This window comes from Salvelinus namaycush, chromosome 22, assembly GCF_016432855.1.
Source record: "Salvelinus namaycush isolate Seneca chromosome 22, SaNama_1.0, whole genome shotgun sequence".
Lineage (NCBI taxonomy): Eukaryota > Metazoa > Chordata > Actinopteri > Salmoniformes > Salmonidae > Salvelinus > Salvelinus namaycush.
In genome coordinates, this window is record NC_052328.1 from 28,366,835 (window position 1) to 28,389,767 (window position 22,933).

General features: G+C 44.5%; 1 protein-coding gene across 1 annotated transcript in view; it reads right to left on the minus strand.

Moving 5' to 3' along the window:
* The window catches only part of LOC120017820 (lysyl oxidase homolog 4-like), a 56,567-nt gene that overhangs the window by 10,721 nt on the left and 22,913 nt on the right, over window positions 1-22,933 (minus strand). The window contains exons 7-12 of the mRNA XM_038960789.1: window positions 15,643-15,681; window positions 12,361-12,574; window positions 11,915-12,092; window positions 3,572-3,726; window positions 3,162-3,329; window positions 1,551-1,713 (exon numbers count right to left, since the gene is read on the minus strand). Coding sequence (XP_038816717.1) covers window positions 1,551-1,713; window positions 3,162-3,329; window positions 3,572-3,726; window positions 11,915-12,092; window positions 12,361-12,574; window positions 15,643-15,681 — 917 coding nt within the window. The remainder of the gene's footprint in view (window positions 1-1,550; window positions 1,714-3,161; window positions 3,330-3,571; window positions 3,727-11,914; window positions 12,093-12,360; window positions 12,575-15,642; window positions 15,682-22,933) is intronic.

The window sequence follows — 22,933 nt, forward strand, 5'->3', positions numbered from 1 at the left end:
CATTTGATTCATTGATTGAACCAGAGATCAATCAGAGTTCACGTTCAGAAAGCAAAAAAGGAGAATAGTTTTCAGGTACTTTAGTTTCAAACCGTTTTCTCCCATTTCGTGATCTTTTACAGAAGCCTAGGAAGGATCTCTTAAGATTACACAGGTATAGAGATCTAGCCAGGTGGAACAGGTATAGAGATCTAGCCAGGTGGAACAGGTATAGAGATCTAGCCAGGTGGAACAGGTGTAGAGATCTAGCCAGGTGGAACAGGTATAGAGATCTAGCCAGGTGGAACAGGTATAGAGATCTAGCCAGGTGGAACAGGTATAGAGATCTAGCCAGGTGGAACAGGTGTAGAGATCTAGCCAGGTAGAACAGGTATAGAGATCTAGCCAGGTGGAACAGGTATAGAGATCTAGCCAGGTGGAACAGGTATAGAGATCTAGCCAGGTGGAACAGGTATAGAGATCTAGCCAGGTGGAACAGGTGTAGAGATCTAGCCAGGTAGAACAGGTATAGAGATCTAGCCAGGTAGAACAGGTATAGAGATCTAGCCAGGTGGAACAGGTATAGAGATCTAGCCAGGTGGAACAGGTATAGAGATCTAGCCAGGTGGAACAGGTGTAGAGATCTAGCCAGGTGGAACAGGTATAGAGATCTAGCCAGGTGGAACAGGTATAGAGATCTAGCCAGGTGGAACAGGTGTAGAGATCTAGCCAGGTGGAACAGGTGTAGAGATCTAGCCAGGTAGAACAGGTATAGAAATCTAGCCAGATGGAACAGGTATAGAGATCTAGCCAGGTGGAACAGGTGTAGAGATCTAGCCAGGTGGAACAGGTATAGAGATCTAGCCAGGTGGAACAGGTGTAGAGATCTAGCCAGGTGGAACAGGTGTAGAGATCTAGCCAGATGGAACAGGTGTAGAGATCTAGCCAGGTGGAACAGGTGTAGAGATCTAGCCAGGTGGAACAGGTGTAGAGATCTAGCCAGGTGGAACAGTTATAGAGATCTAGCCAGGTGGAACAGGTGTAGAGATCTAGCCAGGTGGAACAGGTATAGAGATCTAGCCAGGTGGAACAGGTATAGAGATCTAGCCAGGTGGAACAGGTATAGAGATCTAGCCAGGTGGAACAGGTATAGAGATCTAGCCAGGTGGAACAGGTGTAGAGATCTAGCCAGGTGGAACAGGTATAGAGATCTAGCCAGGTGGAACAGGTATAGAGATCTAGCCAGGTGGAACAGGTATAGAGATCTAGCCAGGTGGAACAGTTATAGAGATCTAGCCAGATGGAACAGGTATAGAGATCTAGCCAGATGGAACAGGTATAGAGATCTAGCCAGGTGGAACAGGTGTAGAGATCTAGCCAGGTGGAACAGGTATAGAGATCTAGCCAGGTGGAACAGGTATAGAGATCTAGCCAGATGGAACAGGTATAGAGATCTAGCCAGGTGGAACAGGTGTAGAGATCTAGCCAGGTGGAACAGGTATAGAGATCTAGCCAGGTGGAACAGGTATAGAGATCTACCCAGGTGGAACAGGTGTGCTGTGATGACTCACTCTCTGAACAGGTGACCCCTGCAGCCTTAGTCCCGCCACCCCGGGGACAGTGGATGTGGTTGTTACGGCGACACTGTTGGATTGACAGCTCAGTTCCGACACAGTGGGTTCCACTCAACACCAACTCTGCTGCGTTAGGATCCCCAGCCCAATACCACGTCTCCTAGAGAGAGAGAGAGAGAGAGAGAGAGAGAGAGAGAGAGAGAGAGAGAGAGAGAGAGAGAGAGAGAGAGAGAGAGAGAGAGAGGAGAGAGAGAGAGAGAGAGAGAGAGAGAGAGAGAGAGAGAGGAGAGAGAGAGAGAGAGAGAGAGAGAGAGAGAGAGAGAGAGAGAGAGAGAGAATGTGTGACTACTGTACATGAAGCACCTCTGTGGTTTGTGGTATATGGCCAATATACCAGGTCTAAGTATTCAGGCACTACGCTTTGGCATCATGCGTAATAACAGCCCTTAGCTGTGGTATATTTAAGCCATAAGGCCCGAGGAGGTGTGGTATATGGCCATTATACCACGGCTAAGGGCTGTTCTTAGGCACTACGCAATGTGAAATGCCCGGACAGCCCTTAGCCGTGGTATATTGGCCATTTATCAAAAACCCCCAAGGAGCCTTAGTGCTATTATAAACTGGTTACCAACGTAATTAGAGCAGTAAAACTAAATGTTTTGTCATACCTGTGGTATACGGTCTGATATACCATGGCTTTCAGCTAATCAGAATTCAGGGCTCCAACCACCCAGTTTATAATGGCAAATATATCACATCCTCGAGAGCCTTATTGCTTAATTGTGCCTCATGGAAAGTGTTACTGAGTATTTCAGCTGTTCATGTTTGAGGACTCAGGGAGACTCAGTGAGTTGACTGGTGAGTTGTGGAAGTCAGGGAGTGTAGGGGCAAATCTGAAATGGCACCATATTCCCACAAAGGGCTCTGGCCAAAAGTAGTGCACTATACAGAGAATAGGGTTTCATAGGGTTGTTTCTATACAGAGAATAGGGTTTCATAGGGTTGTTTCTATACAGAGAATAGGGTTTCATAGCTGTGTTTCTATACAGAGAATAGGGTTTCATAGGTGTGTTTCTATACAGAGAATAGGGTTTCATAGCTGTGTTTCTATACAGAGAATAGGGTTTCATAGGGTTGTTTCTATACAGAGAATAGGGTTTCATAGCTGTGTTTCTATACAGAGAATAGGGTTTCATAGCTGTGTTTCTATACAGAGAATAGGGTTTCATAGCTGTGTTTCTATACAGAGAATAGGGTTTCATAGGTGTGTTTCTATACAGAGAATAGGGTTTCATAGGGTTGTTTCTATACAGAGAATAGGGTTTCATAGCTGTGTTTCTATACAGAGAATAGGGTTTCATAGCTGTGTTTCTATACAGAGAATAGGGTTTCATAGCTGTGTTTCTATACAGAGAATAGGGTTTCATAGCTGTGTTTCTATACAGAGAATAGGGTTTCATAGCTGTGTTTCTATACAGAGAATAGGGTTTCATAGCTGTGTTTCTATACAGAGAATAGGGTTTCATAGCTGTGTTTCTATACAGAGAATAGGGTTTCATAGCTGTGTTTCTATACAGAGAATAGGGTTTCATAGGTGTGTTTCCGTACCTGGTGTGCTCGAGATGCGAACCCCAGACCCAGCTGTCGACAGACCACCATGGCTTCGTTGATCCCCCAGTTCTCACTGCAGACTGACCCCCATCTCTTACGACCCCCTACATCCATCAGTACCTCCACACGGCCCTCACCTGGCTCCCTGCCTCCCGCCAACCGCACCTGGGGTAAGAGGAGGAAGGAGGTTAGGAGGAGGAGGTGTTAGCAGAGGAAGGAGGGTAGAAGGGTAGGAGGAGGAGGAAGAGGAGAGGTAGGAGGAGGAAGAGGAGAGGAAGAAGAGGAAGAGGAGGAAAATAAATGTCATTTCAATTATGTATTTTCTAAACCTGTAAGTTTGCCAAGTCAAATGTTTAGAGTTATGTATCTAATGAGTATATAATAATGGGATTTGTGTATGTTCTCACCGTGCTGTCCAGGCCAAGCTTGGGGACGTTGCAGCGCACTGAGGCGTCCTGGGTGTGTTTGAACGTCCATAGAGGGGCATCCTGGAAGTTACATTCTAGGATAGACTTCTCTGTCCCCAAACACTGGACACTGTTAATATGGATAGGACCAGTACCTAGAGAGAGAGAGAGCAAAAGAGAGAGAGAGAGAGCAAAAGAGAGAGAGAGAGAGCAAAAGAGAGAGAGAGAGAGCAAAAGAGAGAGAGCGAGAACGAGAGAGTTGGTGATTGCAGGCCTATATTGGTCTCCTATGTTGGTTATCTATAATGATAGAATGTAGGCCTCCATCCATATTGGTCACAAGGACTGGGTACACATCCACCCACACTAAATAGGCTAAACAAAACCCACTTCCTGACCCAAACCTCTCTATCGGTGAGTAGAATACCACATAAAATAACATTGAGTAGGTAGATCAGAACAACCACAGTTTAACTTATCAGGACCAACACAGCCCAACACGAGGGGCACACACACACACACACACACACACATACACACACAGAACTGTGTACGTATACCACCTCAGAGTAAATTACATATAGTAGTAGAAATGATAATATAGTATTGGTCAGAATTGAAAATAGACGATGATGATGATGATGATGGTGATGACGAGAGTTGGCAGCGTATGTGTTTAGACGTTGGTTTCAGTTTTCAACCTAGTTTCCCTTTCATTGATGTCACTACCAATGATCAAAGTGCTGTAAACAGTCAGCAAAAGGAAAATTCACTCCCACTAAATGTTCTCCCACTTTGTCCAGTTCTTGCTGTATCACGTTTGTGTGTGTGTGTGTGTGTCCATACTTTACATTCTCTCCTTTCAAGGTCTCATTTTCAAAAGAGAAATGTTTTTGGGGAATCTTTAGATTAGTCTTCTTTCCCAGTGAGGTACAGCAGATGTAGCCTGTGAACCCTATCATATCTCGTATCCAATCAGAGCTCTGCTTGTGCGTGACCTCACACACTGTAAAAAGTCATTAGTTCTGCTAACATGGAGGTAGAGATGTAACCAGTCATTGTTGAGAACAGGTCTCATTCCTCTAACAGTAACTAGAGGTAGAGATGTAACCAGTCATTGTTGAGAACAGTTCTCATTCCTCTAACAGTAACTAGAGGTAGAGTTGTAACCAGTCATTGTTGAGAACAGGTCTCATTCCTCTATCAGTAACTAGAGGTAGAGATGTAACCAGTCATTGTTGAGAACAGTTCTCATTCCTCTAACAGTAACTAGAGGTAGAGTTGTAACCAGTCATTGTTGAGAACAGGTCTCATTCCTCTATCAGTAACTAGAGGTAGAGATGTAACCAGTCATTGTTGAGAACAGGTCTCATTCCTCTAACAGTAACTAGAGGTAGAGTTGTAACCAGTCATTGTTGAGAACAGTTCTCATTCCTCTAACAGTAACTAGAGGTAGAGATGTAACCAGTCATTGTTGAGAACAGTTCTCATTCCTCTAACAGTAACTAGAGGTAGAGATGTAACCAGTCATTGTTGAGAACAGGTCTCATTCCTCTAACAGTAACTAGAGGTAGAGATGTAACCAGTCATTGTTGAGAACAGGTCTCATTCCTCTAACAGTAACTAGAGGTAGAGTTGTAACCAGTCATTGTTGAGAACAGGTCTCATTCCTCTAACAGTAACTAGAGGTAGAGATGTAACCAGTCATTGTTGAGAACAGGTCTCATTCCTCTAACAGTAACTAGAGGTAGAGATGTAACCAGTCATTGTTGAGAACAGTTCTCATTCCTCTAACAGTAACTAGAGGTAGAGATGTAACCAGTCATTGTTGAGAACAGGTCTCATTCCTCTAACAGTAACTAGAGGTAGAGTTGTAACCAGTCATTGTTGAGAACAGTTCTCATTCCTCTAACAGTAACTAGAGGTAGAGATGTAACCAGTCATTGTTGAGAACAGTTCTCATTCCTCTAACAGTAACTAGAGGTAGAGATGTAACCAGTCATTGTTGAGAACAGGTCTCATTCCTCTAACAGTAACTAGAGGTAGAGATGTAACCAGTCATTGTTGAGAACAGGTCTCATTCCTCTAACAGTAACTAGAGGTAGAGATGTAACCAGTCATTGTTGAGAACAGGTCTCATTCCTCTAACAGTAACTAGAGGTAGAGATGTAACCAGTCATTGTTGAGAACAGTTCTCATTCCTCTAACAGTAACTAGAGGTAGAGATGTAACCAGTCATTGTTGAGAACAGTTCTCATTCCTCTAACAGTAACTAGAGGTAGAGTTGTAACCAGTCATTGTTGAGAACAGGTCTCATTCCTCTAACAGTAACTAGAGGTAGAGATGTAACCAGTCATTGTTGAGAACAGGTCTCATTCCTCTAACAGTAACTAGAGGTAGAGTTGTAAGCATCACAGGATGCTGCATTAGCTTCTGTCATTAAGAGTGGTGCATATGGCCTTGGTGATGGCGGGAATGGCTTGTCTCATTATTCACGTCAATTTGTGAGCCGGTTTTGATAACCATTCATCATGATCAATTACACCTCATAGCACAACAAACTGCTGATTATTATTTTATAAATATGCTTTTCTTTCTTCAAACATGCATAGAACATTGCGTAAAAGTATCATAATGTCAAACAATGTTGGATTACCCACAATCCTCTAAAAAGAGCGCTACGTAGTCATAATGCTATTAAGCGCTATTAAGTAGTCATAACTTGCAAAAACGTAATCATTCTATATCAGCACAGCACAGATACATCAAGAGTTTTTTACTCAAATATCAATATCTGACTACTACTTTATTATTTTTAAGTAAAGACGCAAAAGTAAGAACAACTTATTTATAAAATGTTAGATTGACTTTAAAATATTAAGTAATGGGGGACTCCTGAGTGGTACAGTGGTCTAAGGCACTGCATCGTAGGGCTGAGGTGCCACTACAGCCTGAGGTTGGATCCCAGGCTATGTCACAGCTCACATTTGTGCGCACAATTGGCACAGCGCCTTCCAGGTTAGGACAGGATTTGGCCGGGAGGCTTTCCTTGGCTAATCACGCTCTAGCGACTCCTGGGGCGGGCCGGGCGCCTCCAATCTTTCCTCAGAAACATTGGTGTGGCTGGCTTCCGGATTAAGCTGCGCAGTGTGTTAAGATGCGCGACATGGTGGGTTGTGTTTCGGAGGACACATGTCTCGACCATCGTCTCTCCCTAGCCCATTGGGGAGTTGCAGTGATGAGACAAGATCGTAACTACCAATTGGATATCACAAAAATGGGGTAAAATTTGTAAAAGAATATATAATAAAAATATATTAAGTAATAATAACTTGTAAAATCTCAATGACTTTTAGATTAGCAGAACACAAATACATTTAGATTTACTCAATAACCTAATATTTGTTAAGAGTACTCACAATATTAAGGCATAAGAAATGTTATTGGCATATAGTACCACTATAGTACCACATATAGTTATTGGCATAGTACCACTTTTTAATTTGAGTTCTACTGACCGTTGGAGATGTTGGAGTAGCCACTACTCAATTTCATTAATGAGTTATGGAGTTACTTTTTACAGTGCAGCGGCTGATTTGATCCCTCAACCCCGCTTAATTAATGTTCCCTAAACCCTGCTTAATTAATGTTCCTTAAACCCAGCTTAATTAATGTTCCCTAAATCCAGCTTAATTAATGTTCCTTAAACCCAGCTTAATGAATGTTCCCTAAACCCTGTGTAACGGCTGTCGTAGTCGTTCTCCTCCTCAGACGAGGAGGAGCATGGATCGGACCAAGATGCGGATTGGTAAGTATTCATGTTTTAATGGGAAAACAACAAACACTACAAAATACAACAACCAACAAACGTGACTAACCTGAAACAGTCCTGTGTGGCCCAAACACTGACACAGGAACAAACACCCACAAAACACAAGTGAAACCCTGGCTGCCTTAGTATGATTCTCAATCAGGGACAACGATTCACAGCTGTCTCTGATTGAGAATCATACCAGGCCGAACACAAACTCCCAACATAGAAAATCAAACCTAGACCAACCCACACAACTCACGCCCTGACCAACTAAAACAAATACATAACAAAGGAAAACAGGTCAGGAACGTGACAGAACCCCCCCCTTAAGGTGCGAACTCCGGGCGCACCAGCACAAAGTCTAGGGGAGGGTCTGGGTGGGCGTCTGTCCACGGTGGCGGCTCTGGCGCTGGTCGTGGTCCCCACCCCACCATAGTCAACCCCCGCTTCCGTGGCCTCCTCCCAATCTTCACCCTCCATGTCAATCCCACTATTCCAAAGGGCAGTAACAGACTGAGGGGTAGCAGCTGACTGAGGGGTAGCACCTGACCGAGGGGTAGCACCTGACCGAGGGGCAGCACCGGACTAAGGGGCAGCACCAGGATAAGGGGCAGCACCAGGATAAGGGGCAGCACCAGGATAAGGGGCAGCACCAGGATAAGGGGCAGCACCAGGATAAGGGGCAGCTCCGGACTGAGTGGCAGCTCCGGACTGAGTGGCAGCTCCGGACTGAGTGGCAGCTCCGGACTGAGTGGCAGCTCCGGACTGAGTGGCAGCTCATGACTGTAGGGCAGCTCATGACTGTAGGGCAGCTCATGACTGAAGGGCAGCTCATGACTGAAGGGCAGCTCATGACTGGAGGGCAGCTCATGACTGGAGGGCAGCTCATGACTGAAGGGCAGCTCATGACTGAAGGGCAGCTCATGACTGAAGGGCAGCTCATGACTGAAGGGCAGCTCATGACTGTAGGGCAGCTCATGACTGTAGGGCAGCTCTAGACTGTAGGGCAGCTCATGACTGTAGGGCAGCTCTAGACTGTAGGGCAGCTCATGACTGTAGGGCGGCTCTGGCAGCTCCTGACTGGCTGGCGGCTCTGGCAGCTCCTGACTGGCTGGCGGCTCTGGCAGCTCCTGACTGGCTGGCGGCTCTGGCAGCTCCTGACTGGCTGGCGGCTCTGGCAGCTCCTGACTGACGGACGGCTCTAGCGGCTCCTGACTGGCGGACGGCTCTAATGGCTCGGGACAGACGGGCGGCTCTGAAGGCTCGTGGCAGACGGATGGCTCAGATGGCGCTGGGCAGACGGATGGCTCAGATGGCGCTGGGCAGACGGATGGCTCAGACGGCGCTGGGCAGACGGATGGCTCAGATGGCGCTGGGCAGACGGATGGCTCAGACGGCGCTGGGCAGACGGATGGCTCAGATGGTGCTGGGCAGGCAGGCAGTTCAGACGGCGCTGGGCAGGCAGGCAGTGCAGGCAGCTCAGACGGCGCTGGGCAGACGAGCAGTGCAGGCAGTTCAGACGGCGCTGGGCAGGCAGGCAGCTCAGACGGCGCTGGACAGACGAGCAGTGCAGGCGGCGTTGGGCAGACGGCCGACTCTGACCTGCTGAGGCGCACAGTAGGCCTGGTGCGTGGTGCCGGAACTGGTGGTACCGGACTGGAGACACGCACCTCAAAGCTAGTGCGGGGAGCAGGAACAGGGCACACTGGACTCTCGATGCGCACTAAAGGCCTGGTGCGTGGTACCGGCACTGGTGGCACCGGGCTGAGGGCACGCACATCAGGACGAGTACGGGGAGAAGGAACAGTGTGTACAGGGCTCTGGAGACGCACAGGTGGCTTAGTGCGTGGTGCCGGAACTGGAGGCACTGAGCTGGAGACACGCACCATAGGGAGAGTGCGTGGAGGAGGAACAGGGCTCTGGAAATGCACTGGAAGCCTGGTGCGTGGAGTAGGCACTGGTGGTACTGGGCTGGGGTGGGAAGGTGGCGCCGGATATACCGGACCGTGAAGGAGGACACGCGCTCTTGAGCACCGAGCCTCCCCAACCTTACCAGGTTGAATGGTCCCCGTAGCCCTGCCAGTGCGGCGAGGTGGAATAACCCGCACTGGGCTATGCAGGCGAACCGGGGACACCACCTGTAAGGCTGGTGCCATGTACGCCGGCCCGAGGAGACGTACTGGAGGCCAGATACGTTGGGCCGGCTTCATGACATCCGGCTCGATGCCCAACCTAGCCCTCCCAGTGCGGCAAGGTGGAATAGCCCGCACTGGGCTAAGCACGCGTACTGGGGACACCGTGCGCTCCACCGCATAACACGGTGTCTGACCAGTACGACGCCCTCTCACTCCACGGTAAGCCCGGGGAGTTGGCTCAGGTATCCAACCCGGCTTCGCCATACTCCCCTTTATCCCCCCCCCAAGAAATTTTTGGGTGAGCCTCTCGGGCTTCCAGCCTCTCTTACGTGCTGCCTCCTCAATCCACCGCTCCTGGGCTGTGGCTGCCTCCTTCTCCTCCCGAGAGCGGCGATTCTCTCCAACCTTTGCCCAGGGTCCTTTTCCGTTCATGATTTCCTCCCATGTCCATTCCTCTTCTTTCCATTGCTGTTGTTCTTGCCTTCCTTCTCCAATCCGCTTGGTCCTGTTATGGTGGGTGTTTCTGTAACGGCTGTCGTAGTCGTTCTCCTCCTCAGACGAGGAGGAGCATGGATCGGACCAAGATGCGGAGGGATAAGTATTCATGTTTTAATGGGAAAACAACAAACACTACAAAATACAACAACCAACAAACGTGACTAACCTGAAACAGTCCTGTGTGGCCCAAACACTGACACAGGAACAAACACCCACAAAACACAAGTGAAACCCTGGCTGCCTTAGTATGATTCTCAATCAGGGACAACGATTCACAGCTGTCTCTGATTGAGAATCATACCAGGCCGAACACAAACTCCCAACATAGAAAATCAAACCTAGACCAACCCACCCAACTCACGCCCTGACCAACTAAAACAAATACATAACAAAGGAAAACAGGTCAGGAACGTGACACCCTGCTTAATTAATGTTCCCTAAACCACACTTCATTAATGTTCCCTAAACCCTGCTTAATTAATGTTCCCTAAACCCCGCTTAATTTATGTTCCCTAAACCCTGCTTAATTAATGTTCCCTAAACCCAGCTTAGTTAATGTTCCCTCAAACCCGCTTAATTAATGTTCCCTAAACCCTGCTTAATTAATGTTCCCTAAACCCTGCTTAATTAATGTTCCTTAAACCCAGCTTAATTAATGTTCCCTAAACCCAGCTTAATGAATGTTCCCTAAACCACACTTCATTAATGTTCCCTAAACCCCGCTTAATTTATGTTCCCTAAACCCTGCTTAATTAATGTTCCCTAAACCCTGCTGAATTAATGTTCCTTAAACCCAGCTTAATTAATGTTCCCTAAACCCAGCTTAATGAATGTTCCCTAAACCCAGCTTAATTAATGTTCCATAAACCCAGCTTAATTAATGTTCCCTCAACCCTGCTTAATTAATGTTCCCTAAACCACGCTTAATTTCAGAGAGAGGGAAATCCTAGGGTTTCCATCATAACCACTAACTAACTATTTGGGCTATTCTCACTAACTATGTCACCAGAATCATTCTGTTTCCAGCTCCCTAAAAAGTCTTAAAGATTTTTATTTGTCTGTTTGATTGCCATGTGCTAATGTTAAATATAGCATTGCTTCTTTATCTAAAATGATTTATTGTCAATGCTATATTTAAACCAATGTTTACTGACTGCATTTACTAAACTTATTGAGATTATTGAGCGAAAACAACACAAGTTATTCAACAGAACATGTCTCTCTTTTGTGTTTACCAAACTACAGTACATAAAACACTTATTCTCTGTACATTTCCTGTCTGTCCGTCCGTCCATCTGTGTCCGTGAGTCTCTGCCCTGTCATCTGGACTCTTAATATAGGCCTTTTCCAACATCACATATAGTACAGTATAGTAATGTGGCCTGCAGAACTCAGTCAACATGTTACAGAGCGTGGTGGCAGATGTGGTGCTTTGATTTACACTACAGCTGCAGTGACCAGGCTGGAGGACAGAGGAAACCCGCTAACATTGTGTGAACCACAGATCAGGCTCACGTACAAATCCATCCATCCATTCTCAGACCATTCAGCGGCAGACGGGTGTAGAGTCCTAAGATCAGTCCTAAACACGGCAGGAAAAGTACCTCTGACTCACATTGGAATCTTAAACAGTCTAAGGTACTCAGGGTACAGAGGTACACTGTTCCTGTGACCTAAGCCAGGACAGACATAGAGACACACACAGCTTTATCATGGGTGTGTTCCCTCAAGTGCAAAAGACCCTGAATGAAACAGACAGGGCTGGATGTTCACATGGCACAACTGGGGTGAACTTTTTCCTTTGCCAGAGATAATAACAGTCTAACCCTTGACCCCTGTAGGAAAGACAGAGTCAGACAAAAAGACAGAGAATAACAGATAAGAGTCCTAGCCTACCTTGTCCCATGTGAGCTCCTGTGAGGGCCTCCTTGGCAGTTCCGAAGCCCAGCTCCCTGCACACCACGCTGGCTGAGTTGAGGTCCCACAGGTGGTCTACGATGGTACCCCACTTCCCCTCCTTCAACACCTCCACACGGCCCTCGCCCAGCCTGGGGCCAGCCTTCAGACGCACCGGCTAGAGTGGGAGAGAAGAGAATTAGAGGCACAGAGAGAGACGGTGAGAGCGAGAGAGAGAGAGAGAGAGAGAGAGAGCATTGGAGAGAAAGAAAGAAAGAAAGAAGGAGAGAGAGAGAACATGAAAGCGAGAGAGAAGGAGATTGAGAGACAGTGGCAAGGCCTTGGCTATTAGCACAGTGAGGCATGGAATGCGGTGTGTGTCAGTGTATGTGTGTGTGTGCGTCAGTGTGTGTGTGCGTGCATGTGTGCCTGCGTCTGTCTCTTACTACAATTGGGTGGGGTGCCTGGGGTCTTCCAGATGACATGCGCGCAAACTGTGTTCCCAGTACACACCTCGCCACTGCGTGTCTCCCGCTCTTACAGGGGGAAGGGCTAAGTGGGATGGACAGCTGAGTGTGACACTCTGATAGGCTGGTCTCTGACCCCAGGCAGTGAACCTTCTCTACCCAGTAACTCTTCTTACTAGCCATGAGGCTCAGCCTAGGAAGGGGGAGAGAAGAGGTTGTAAGTGTATTAGAATGCTTTATAACACATTATAACATACTAGATGGTAATTTTACATGAAGAAAAATTGATGGGACTTGCTTTAATTCTTTACAAGTATTGTTGTGGTAGTGGAATATGTTTAAAATGTATTACTTAAGCCAAGAAGTTCAATATACTCAAAATTAAATTCAGTAAAATAATTGTTCTGATTACTTTGATAGACAACAATATCAACCTTATTACTTTGGATTGTGTGGCAGTTAGATCACATATTTTATCACAAATAACTGTACTCAGACTAGCCTACTAGACTTTTATACACTCCTACTAGAATAACTAGACTCAGACTAGCCTACTAGACTTTTATACACTCCTACTAGAATAACTAGACTCAGACTAGCCTACCAGACATTTATACACTCCTACTAGAATAACTAGACTCAGACTAGCCTACCAGACGTGTATACACTCCTACTAGAATAACTAGACTCAGACTAGCCTACCAGACGTGTATACACTCCTACTAGAATAACTCGACTCAGACTAGCCTACCAGACTTGTATACACTCCTACTAGAATAACTAGACTCAGACTAGCCTACCAGACTTGTATACACTCCTACTAGAATAACTAGACTCAGACTAGCCTACCAGACTTGTATACACTCCTACTAGAATAACTAGACTCAGACTAGCCTACCAGACTTGTATACACTCCTACTAGAATAACTAGACTCAGACTAGCCTACCAGACTTGTATACACTCCTCCTAGAATAACTAGACTCAGACTAGCCTACCAGACTTGTATACACTCCTACTAGAATAACTAGACTCAGACTAGCCTACCAGACTTGTATACACTCCTACTAGAATAACTAGACTCAGACTAGCCTACCAGACTTGTATACACTCCTCCTAGAATAACTAGACTCAGACTAGCCTACCAGACGTGTATACACTCCTACTAGAATAACTAGACTCAGACTAGCCTACCAGACTTGTATACACTCCTACTAGAATAACTAGACTCAGACTAGCCTACCAGACTTTTATACACTCCTACTAGAATAACTAGACTCAGACTAGCCTACCAGACTTGTATACACTCCTACTAGAATAACTAGACTCAGACTAGCCTACCAGACTTGTATACACTCCTACTAGAATAACTAGACTCAGACTAGCCTACCAGACTTGTATACACTCCTACTAGAATAACTAGACTCAGACTAGCCTACCAGACTTGTATACACTCCTCCTAGAATAACTAGACTCATACTAGCCTACCAGACTTGTATACACTCCTACTAGAATAACTAGACTCAGACTAGCCTACCAGACTTGTATACACTCCTACTAGAATAACTAGACTCAGACTAGCCTACCAGACTTGTATACACTCCTACTAGAATAACTAGACTCAGACTAGCCTACCAGACTTGTATACACTCCTACTAGAATAACTAGAGTCAGACTAGCCTACCAGACGTGTATACACTCCTACTAGAATATCACAGTATATGACAACTGTAATAATATGGTATAATAAGATAAGGAGGCATTGTTGAAGTTAGAAAACATTTAAAACAAATGTTTTTATCCCAAGCATTGATCCCTTACTTTAACCAAACATAAATGTCTTAATCATAGGATAAAGCTGTTAAAAGAAAGTTAATGACAGGATAAATAAATATAAAGTAAGGATACAGGGATGGACGGAGAGATGGAAGACCTAATGGATGGAGGGATGAAGGGATAAAACGAGGTTAAGTTGGACTGATTGGTATGATAAAGGAATGAATGTACGGGTGAAGGTGTGGATGGTGTGTTTGTGTGTGTGTGTGTGTGGGGGGGGGGGGGGGGGGATTGGTAGTAATCATAGGATAAAGCAGATTTAAATAGCACAGAAGTAGACCAAGATGTTATACCCTCTACATGTTTGTCTAAAGTGCTGGGAAAGTGGTCAAAATTGCAGTTTGAAAAAAATGAAGCTGAAAAGTTCTGATGTGGTTACTAAAACAGCTGTATCATCAGTACAAGATGTTTCTGTTTTCCGATTCCAGATCTGAATAGCAGAGAGACCAATAGTCATAACCTCTCCGTTTTTGGAAAAGTGCTCAAAACTGCAGTTGTTTGAAAAATATGTTAATGCAGTTACTAAAACAGCTGTATCATTAGATCCGTAGTGTACCTCTTGATTGGTAGTAGATATTTCTGTTCTTATTTCCAGATTTGAATAGCAGAGAAGTAGACAAAGATGTCACACCATCTAACTTTTTGTCAAACTTCTTCGGGAAAGTGGTCAAAATGTCAGTTGTTTAATAAATAAAATGTTGTTGATGCGGTCACTTAAACAGCTGTAACTTTTTCTGATCGGTACCAGATACTTCTGTTATTATTTCAGATTTGAATAGTAGAGAGGTAGAGGAAGATGTCTAAGTGTTTGGCAAAGTGGTCAAACAGCTGATTTGTGTCAAAAGTTGCAATGTTGCATTTACAGTGAATAGAAGTTGGAAGTGATGATGTCACAATGGGGAGCTTTAGAATGTTGAAAAAGTCACATTAAAGTGAATGAAGATGGAAAAAAAGAAAGACCAATAAAATCATAGTTTAAAAAGTACAAATAATATAAGAAAGTTGTATTCAAGTACACTATTCCAGACCAGTCTGCATTGTAACGTTTGAATGGCGTTTCTAGCTTAAACGGTGTAAGAGAAGTAGGGTGCAGAAGAATAAGAAGTATGACAAAGATTTAAAGTCTGAACTTTTGTTTCGCAAGTCCCACCTAACTTTAATGTAGCTAACATCTGATTATTTATGTCATCTCAGTTCCATGAAGGAGAGGAACAAGACAAGCACTATCCAGGAACACTTCGTATGAATACTTGATAATGCATTACTATAGTAGATATACTGTATAGTAGATGCTATTTAGCAGACCCTTTTATCCAAAGTGACTTACAGTCATGTGTGCTAAAATCACATACACAAACAGTATCAACATCTGGAGAACAAAGAATGTGTAGTTAGTTGAGATGTTCCAACATCTGAGTTGGTCTTACTTTGTGGATGGATCGGCAAGCTTGGTGTCCCAGATTTTCCTGTGAAGAAACAGGAAAAATAGGAAAGGACGTTAGTATCTCTTCCGTTTATTAGTTGAGGTTTCGTGAAACACCTGTTAGTCCTGTGAGGTGGGATGACTAAAGCTGACCTGCTGAGCTTTTGTAGACGCCAACTGTCTGATGTGCTTGGTCAATGCCACACACAGTGATACCCACACACTGACTGTAGATATCTGGTGTTTGTATGGTCCATGCCACACAGTGATACCCACACACTGACTGTAGATATCTAGTGTTTGTATGGTCCATGCCACACACAGTGATACCCACACACTGACTGTAGATATCTGGTGTTTGTATGGTCCATGCCACACACAGTGATACCCACACACTGACTGTAGATATCTGGTGTTTGTATGGTCCATGCCACACACAGTGATACCCACACACTGACAGTAGATATCTGGTGTTTGTATGGTCCATGCCACACAGTGATACCCACACACTGACTGTAGATATCTGGTGTTTGTATGGTCCATGCCACACAGTGATACCCACACACTGACAGTAGATATCTGGTGTTTGTATGGTCCATGCCACACAGTGATACCCACACACTGACTGTAGATATCTGGTGTTTGTATGGTCCATGCCACACAGTGATACCCACACACTGACAGTAGATATCTGGTGTTTGTATGGTCCATGCCACACAGTGATACCCACACACTGACTGTAGATATCTAGTGTTTGTATGGTCCATGCCACACACAGTGATACCCACACACTGACTGTAGATATCTGGTGTTTGTATGGTCCATGCCACACACAGTGATACCCACACACTGACTGTAGATATCTGGTGTTTGTATGGTCCATGCCACACACAGTGATACCCACACACTGACAGTAGATATCTGGTGTTTGTATGGTCCATGCCACACACAGTGATACCCACACACTGACTGTAGATATCTAGTGTTTGTATGGTCCATGCCACACACAGTGATACCCACACACTGACTGTAGATATCTGGTGTTTGTATGGTCCATGCCACACACAGTGATACCCACACACTGACTGTAGATATCTGGTGTTTGTATGGTCCATGCCACACACAGTGATACCCACACACTGACTGTAGATATCTAGTGTTTGTATGGTCCATGCCACACAGTGATACCCACACACTGACAGTAGATATCTGGTGTTTGTATGGTCCATGCCACACAGTGATACCCACACACTGACAGTAGATATCTGGTGTTTGTATGGTCCATGCCACACAGTGATACCCACACACTGACTGTAGATATCTGGTGTTTGTATGGTCCATGCCACACAGTGATACCCACACACTGACTGTAGATATCTGGTGTTTGTATGGTCCATGCCACACAGTGATACCCACACACTGACTGTAGATATCTAGTGTTTGTATGGTCCATGCCACACAGTGATACCCACACACTGACTGTAGATATCTGGTGTTTGTATGGTCCATGCCACACACAGTGATACCCACACACTGACAGTAGATATCTAGTGTTTGTATGGTCCATGCCACACACAGTGATACCCACACACTGACTGTAGATATCTAGTGTTTGTATGGTCCATGCCACACACAGTGATACCCACACACTGACAGTAGATATCTAGTGTTTGTATGGTCCATGCCACACACAGTGATACCCACACACTGACAGTAGATATCTAGTGTTTGTATGGTCCATGCCACACACAGTGATACCCACACACTGACTGTAGATATCTGGTGTTTGTATGGTCCATGCCACACACAGTGATACCCACACACTGACTGTAGATATCTAGTGTTTGTATGGTCCATGCCACACACAGTGATACCCACACACTGACTGTAGATATCTAGTGTTTGTATGGTCCATGCCACACACAGTGATACCCACACACTGACAGTAGATATCTAGTGTTTGTATGGTCCATGCCACACACAGTGATACCCACACACTGACTGTAGATATCTGGTGTTTGTATGGTCCATGCCACACACAGTGATACCCACACACTGACTGTAGATATCTAGTGTTTGTATGGTCCATGCCACACACAGTGATACCCACACACTGACTGTAGATATCTGGTGTTTGTATGGTCCAGCCACATCGGTAGGCATGTGTAGTTGGTGTACATGGACACAGACAGAAACAGTTATGTTCTAGAAGCATCTGTACCGGTCATACTGGCCTTACGGATGCCAACCAGTAGAAATACACTTACATAGATAAATATTGTCAGCCTAAAGAGAGGCCCATCTGTGTTGAGATACAGTAAATTGTTGTATGTGTGTAGGTGAGAATTGTGAATTTTTCCCTTCTTCCTGTCACTTCCTGTCTCGCTTTCCTTTATGTTGGGGTGTAGATGTCTAGCTTAGGTCTGTGTGTATGTTTAGAACGACTGGTCAGAGTGTAGTAGGTCTGTGTACCCCCAGCTAAGCCAGGCTTTAAGAGAAAAACAATGATGTCTGTTGCCAACATACAGTAGATCTGCTCAAACAACTGGGTTGTATTCATTAGGCACCAAATGGAAGTAAACGGAATAAAACAGGGAGGGACTATGGCTTCAATAACAAACGCTTACTTGGCATTTTACAAGAACATTGCTAGTACAACAACATTTGTAAATAACTCTGGAAAGCGAGAAAGGGATTCAACCTAAACACCGCGCCTTTTGAAACTAGTCATTAAACTAACCAACCATGCGTAGGCTAAAACAATGACTTTCAACAACTATGGACGACATTGCTGGGAAAAGGTTGAAACAAAACACACACACAAACAAACAGTGTTGGGCCACTTTACCGTAAGAACTGGTCAGTCTGTCCGAGAAACACTCTCTCTCTCTCTCTCTCTCTCTCTCTCTCTCTCTCTCTCTCTCTCTCTCTCTCTCTCTCTCTCTCTCTCTCTCTCTCTCTCTCTCTCTCTCTCTCTCTCTCTCTCTCTCTCTCTCTCTCTCTCTCTCTCTCTCTCTCTCTCTCTCTCTCTCTCTCTCTCTCTCTCTCTCTCTCACACACACCTTCACACACACTCTCCCTTTCCTCTCTCTCTCTCTCTCTCTCTCTCTCTCTATCCCTCCCTCCCTCCCTCCCTCCCTCCCACTTGCTCACATACACGCACACAAACACGGTTGATCTACATCCAAATAGCCGTCCCACAGTTCCCACCCCTAGATGCCGAGAGTGCTAAACAGGAGCTGAGGTAGACTAGACTACACACACACACACACACACACACACACACACACACACACACACACACACACACACACACACACACACACACACACACACCCACACACACACAACTCAGTCAGCTGCACTTAGGGAAACAAATACATCTACAGATATTCATAGCACAGGATATTTTGATTTCCAACATGAAACTAACACATTCCTGCCTTGCTAGTCACAAAGTCTACAAAGGAGGATGCTGGAATGAAGAGAGACATTGTTTCAGCCCTGGTGTTGTAAAGTAGCTAGAGTTAAGTCCTGTTACAGTGGGAAAGTAGATGTCACTTCTTTCCGGTATGGTACCTCCCTGCACTATTTTTGTTGTTGACCTAAATATAGAATTACATATAGAATCATTATGCATTTACTGTAATATCATCTCTCATCACTGTGAGGCCTAATAGTAAATATTTGTTGTTTAACTTTTAAAATGTTTACCTTTTAACGGCATATTAACACTGTAACGAAAGCACTGAGAGTTGGGAAGCAAGTTCAGGGAGTGAAGTCAGTTAGCTGTGATCCCTTGAAAGTTATGCTTTTTATCCTTAGTCATAGGCAAAACATGTGCTTTCTCAGGTAAAACCTTTGCAGACGCTCTTATCCAGAGCGACTTACAGGAGAAATAAGAGTTAAGTGCCTTGCTCAAGGGCACATTGACAGATTTTTCCCCTAGTCCGCTCGGGGATTCAAACCAGCGACCTTTCGGTTCCTGGCACAACGGCTCTTAAGATAGCTTTCTTGACAGGAAACAACTTGTCATTTAGGTGAACTATCCCTTTAAAGCATCAAAGGTTGAACTATTAGACCCCCTAGAGTCGATGTCCGGAAATCAAACTAGTATAATAACAAATACCCAGCAGAATCCGTCTGTTTAAGGTAGAGATGTCTTTTTTTGTTGCATGTGCTGCATCTCAATCCATCCGCCAACGGCCAGGTCACCCATGATTCAAGTCACTATTCGATGTCCATCCATGTCACAGGGCGTCTGGAGATGACGTGGAAACTGGCCACTAGAGACAACAGTAAGCGCTGTTACCTTCAAGTAGGTTTTGGTGTTGTAGACGGGGATGCTGGATGAGAGTAAGAGTCTGCCTCTAATTCCAAAGGTTGTAAGTTTAAATCCAGTGATATAAAGTTATTTTTGTTTTAAGCCTATCCCAAACCTTAACACTTACCTTAGGCATTCCAAGTTAATGCCTAGCCTTAAGAATTCAGAGTTAATGCCTGAACTTAACCTTAAACACTTAGAAATTTGACGTTTGGAACAACTTTGAAATTTTTATGTTTGAGAAACATGAATGAATGTCTAATTCTGACGTGAGACTGAGAGCTGGTAGCCACAACTGCGGTGTTTGTCAGACCAGGAGACATCCCAAAAATCGATCTTCTCACGAAAACATCTGTAGCGTCAGAACGGTTTGGCCTACAAACTAATATGACCATTCCATGGTAAGATGAGACTCTCACAAACAAATACATGTCAGTTGTATTTGCTTTAGCATGCCCACAAGCCTCACAAGCCTCGTCTGAATGTAGCCCAGTACCAGTTACAAAAATAAATGGAGGTATACACTGAGTATACAAAACATTAAGAACACCTGCTTTTTCCATGTCATAGACTGACCAGGTGATACAAGGTGAAAGCTATGATCCCTTATTGATGTCACTTGTTAAATCCACTTCAATCAGTGTAGATGAAGAAGAGGAGACAGGTTAAAGAATGATTTTTAAGCCTTTAGACAATTGAGAGATGGATTGTGTATGTGTGCTAGTCAGAGGGGGAATGGGCAAGACAACAGATTTAAGTGTCTTTAAACAGGGTTTGGTAGTAGGTGCCATGGAGCACCGGTTGTGTAAAGAACTGCAACGCTGCTGGATTTTTCACGCTCAACAGTTTCCCGTGTGTATAAAGAATGGTCCTCCACCCAACTGACATCAAGCCAACTTGACTGACATCAAGCCAACTCAACTGTGGGAAGCATTGCAGTCAACATTAGCCAGGATCCCTGTGGATGTTAGCTTAAGCCATCAAAAGTTGAACTATATGTACGAGTAATGTTCAGACAGACATATACTGCAGCAGTAAGGTCACGCTAAAGGGCTTGTGGTGGATTGAGACAGACACACACGCTGCGAATTGAATTGAACACTTATTCTTAAATGAAATTCGTAAAATAACTTGGATGTGTCTACCATGTGTCTCTGTTGTAAAACGTTTGTAGCCCAGAGAATAGACACACACATACACGCAAAGGCGCGCCCGCACACACACACACCCACCCACACACACACACGTAACCAGGGGAGAGAATGTCTGTGACATAATTGTGACCTCACCACACACCAATCAAACCAACTATTTCCCTCACCACACTGGCACTGACTAAATTGAGCACCGAGGAAAGAAAACCACATATCAACCATATCACAGACTCCTTTGATTCAGTTACAGTATATTTGGTTGAACTTTGGTGGAACTTCACCTAAGTTCCCTTAACTTCAACCTAACTTCAAAGCATTGAAAAAAGTGCTATATAAAACCCATGTATTGTTACTACTATTCTAACGTTATTCATGCTACTTCTCCTGTCTTTGAAGATACAGTGTTCTCAGAAAGTATTCACACTCCTTGACTTATTTCACATTTTGTTGTGTTACAGCCTGAACTCAAAATGTATTAAATAGATGTTTTTCTCTCACCGATCTACACAGAATTCCCCATAATGACAAAGTGAAAACATGTTTTTAGATTTTTTTGCTAATTTATTCAAAATGAAATACAGAATTATCTCATTTACATGAGCATTCACACCCCTGAGTCAATACATGTTAGAATCAACTTTGGCAGCAATTACAGCTGATTAGTATTTCTGGGTAAGTCTCTAAGACCTTTGCTCACCTGTATTGTATAATATTTGCACAAGCTCAAGTTGGTTGTCCCTTAAGTCTTGCCATGTCAAGTCTTGCCATGGATTTTCAAGCCGATTTAAGTCAAAACTGTAACTCTGCCACCCACTGCCTTCTTGGTAAGCAACTCCAGTGTATATTTGGCCTTGTGTTTTAGGTTATTGTCCTGCTGAAAGGTGAATTTGTTTCCCACTGTCTGTTGGAAAGCAGACTGAACCAGATTTTCCTCTAGAATTTTGCCCGTGCTTAGCTCTATTCCGTTTATTTTTATCCTTAAAAAACGTCCTAGTCCTTGCCAATGAAAAGCATACCCATAACATGATGCATCCATCACCAAGCTTGAAAATATGAACAGTGGTGTGTTGTGTTGGATTTTCCCCAAACATGACACTTTATATTCAGGACATAAAGTTTATTACTTTGCCCAATTTTTTTGCAGTTTTAGTTTAGCACCTTATTGCAAAAAGGATGCATGTACAGGCTTCCGTCTTTTCACAATATGTTAGTATTGTGAAGAAACTACAATGTTGTTGATCCATCCTCAGTTTTCTCCTATCACAGCCATTCAACTCTGTAACTGTTTTAAAATCACCATTGTCTCATGGTGAAATCCCTGAGCGGTTTCCTTCCTCTCCGGCAACTGAGTTAGGAAGGACGCCTGTGTCTTTGTAGTGACTGGATGTATTGAAACACCACCCAAAGTGTAATTTATAACTTCACCATGCTCAAAGGGGTATTCAACGTCTGCTGTTTTTAGTTTTTACCCATCTACCAATAGGTGCTCTTCTTTGCGAGGCATTGGAAAACCTCTCTGGTCTTTGTGGTTAAATCTGTGTTTGAAATTCAGTGCTCGACTGAGGGACCTTATAGATAATTGTATTGTGGGGTACAGAGATGAGGTAGTCATTCAATAATCATATTAAACACTATTATTGCACAACGAGTGAGTCCATGCAACTTATTATGTGTCCTGTGTGAATTAAAGTATGCTCTCTCTAATTCTCTCTTTCTTTCTCTCTCTCGGAGGACCTGAGCCCTAGGACCATGCCTCAGGACTACCTGGCATGATGACTCCTTGCTGTCCCCAGTACACCTGGCCATGCTGCAGCTCC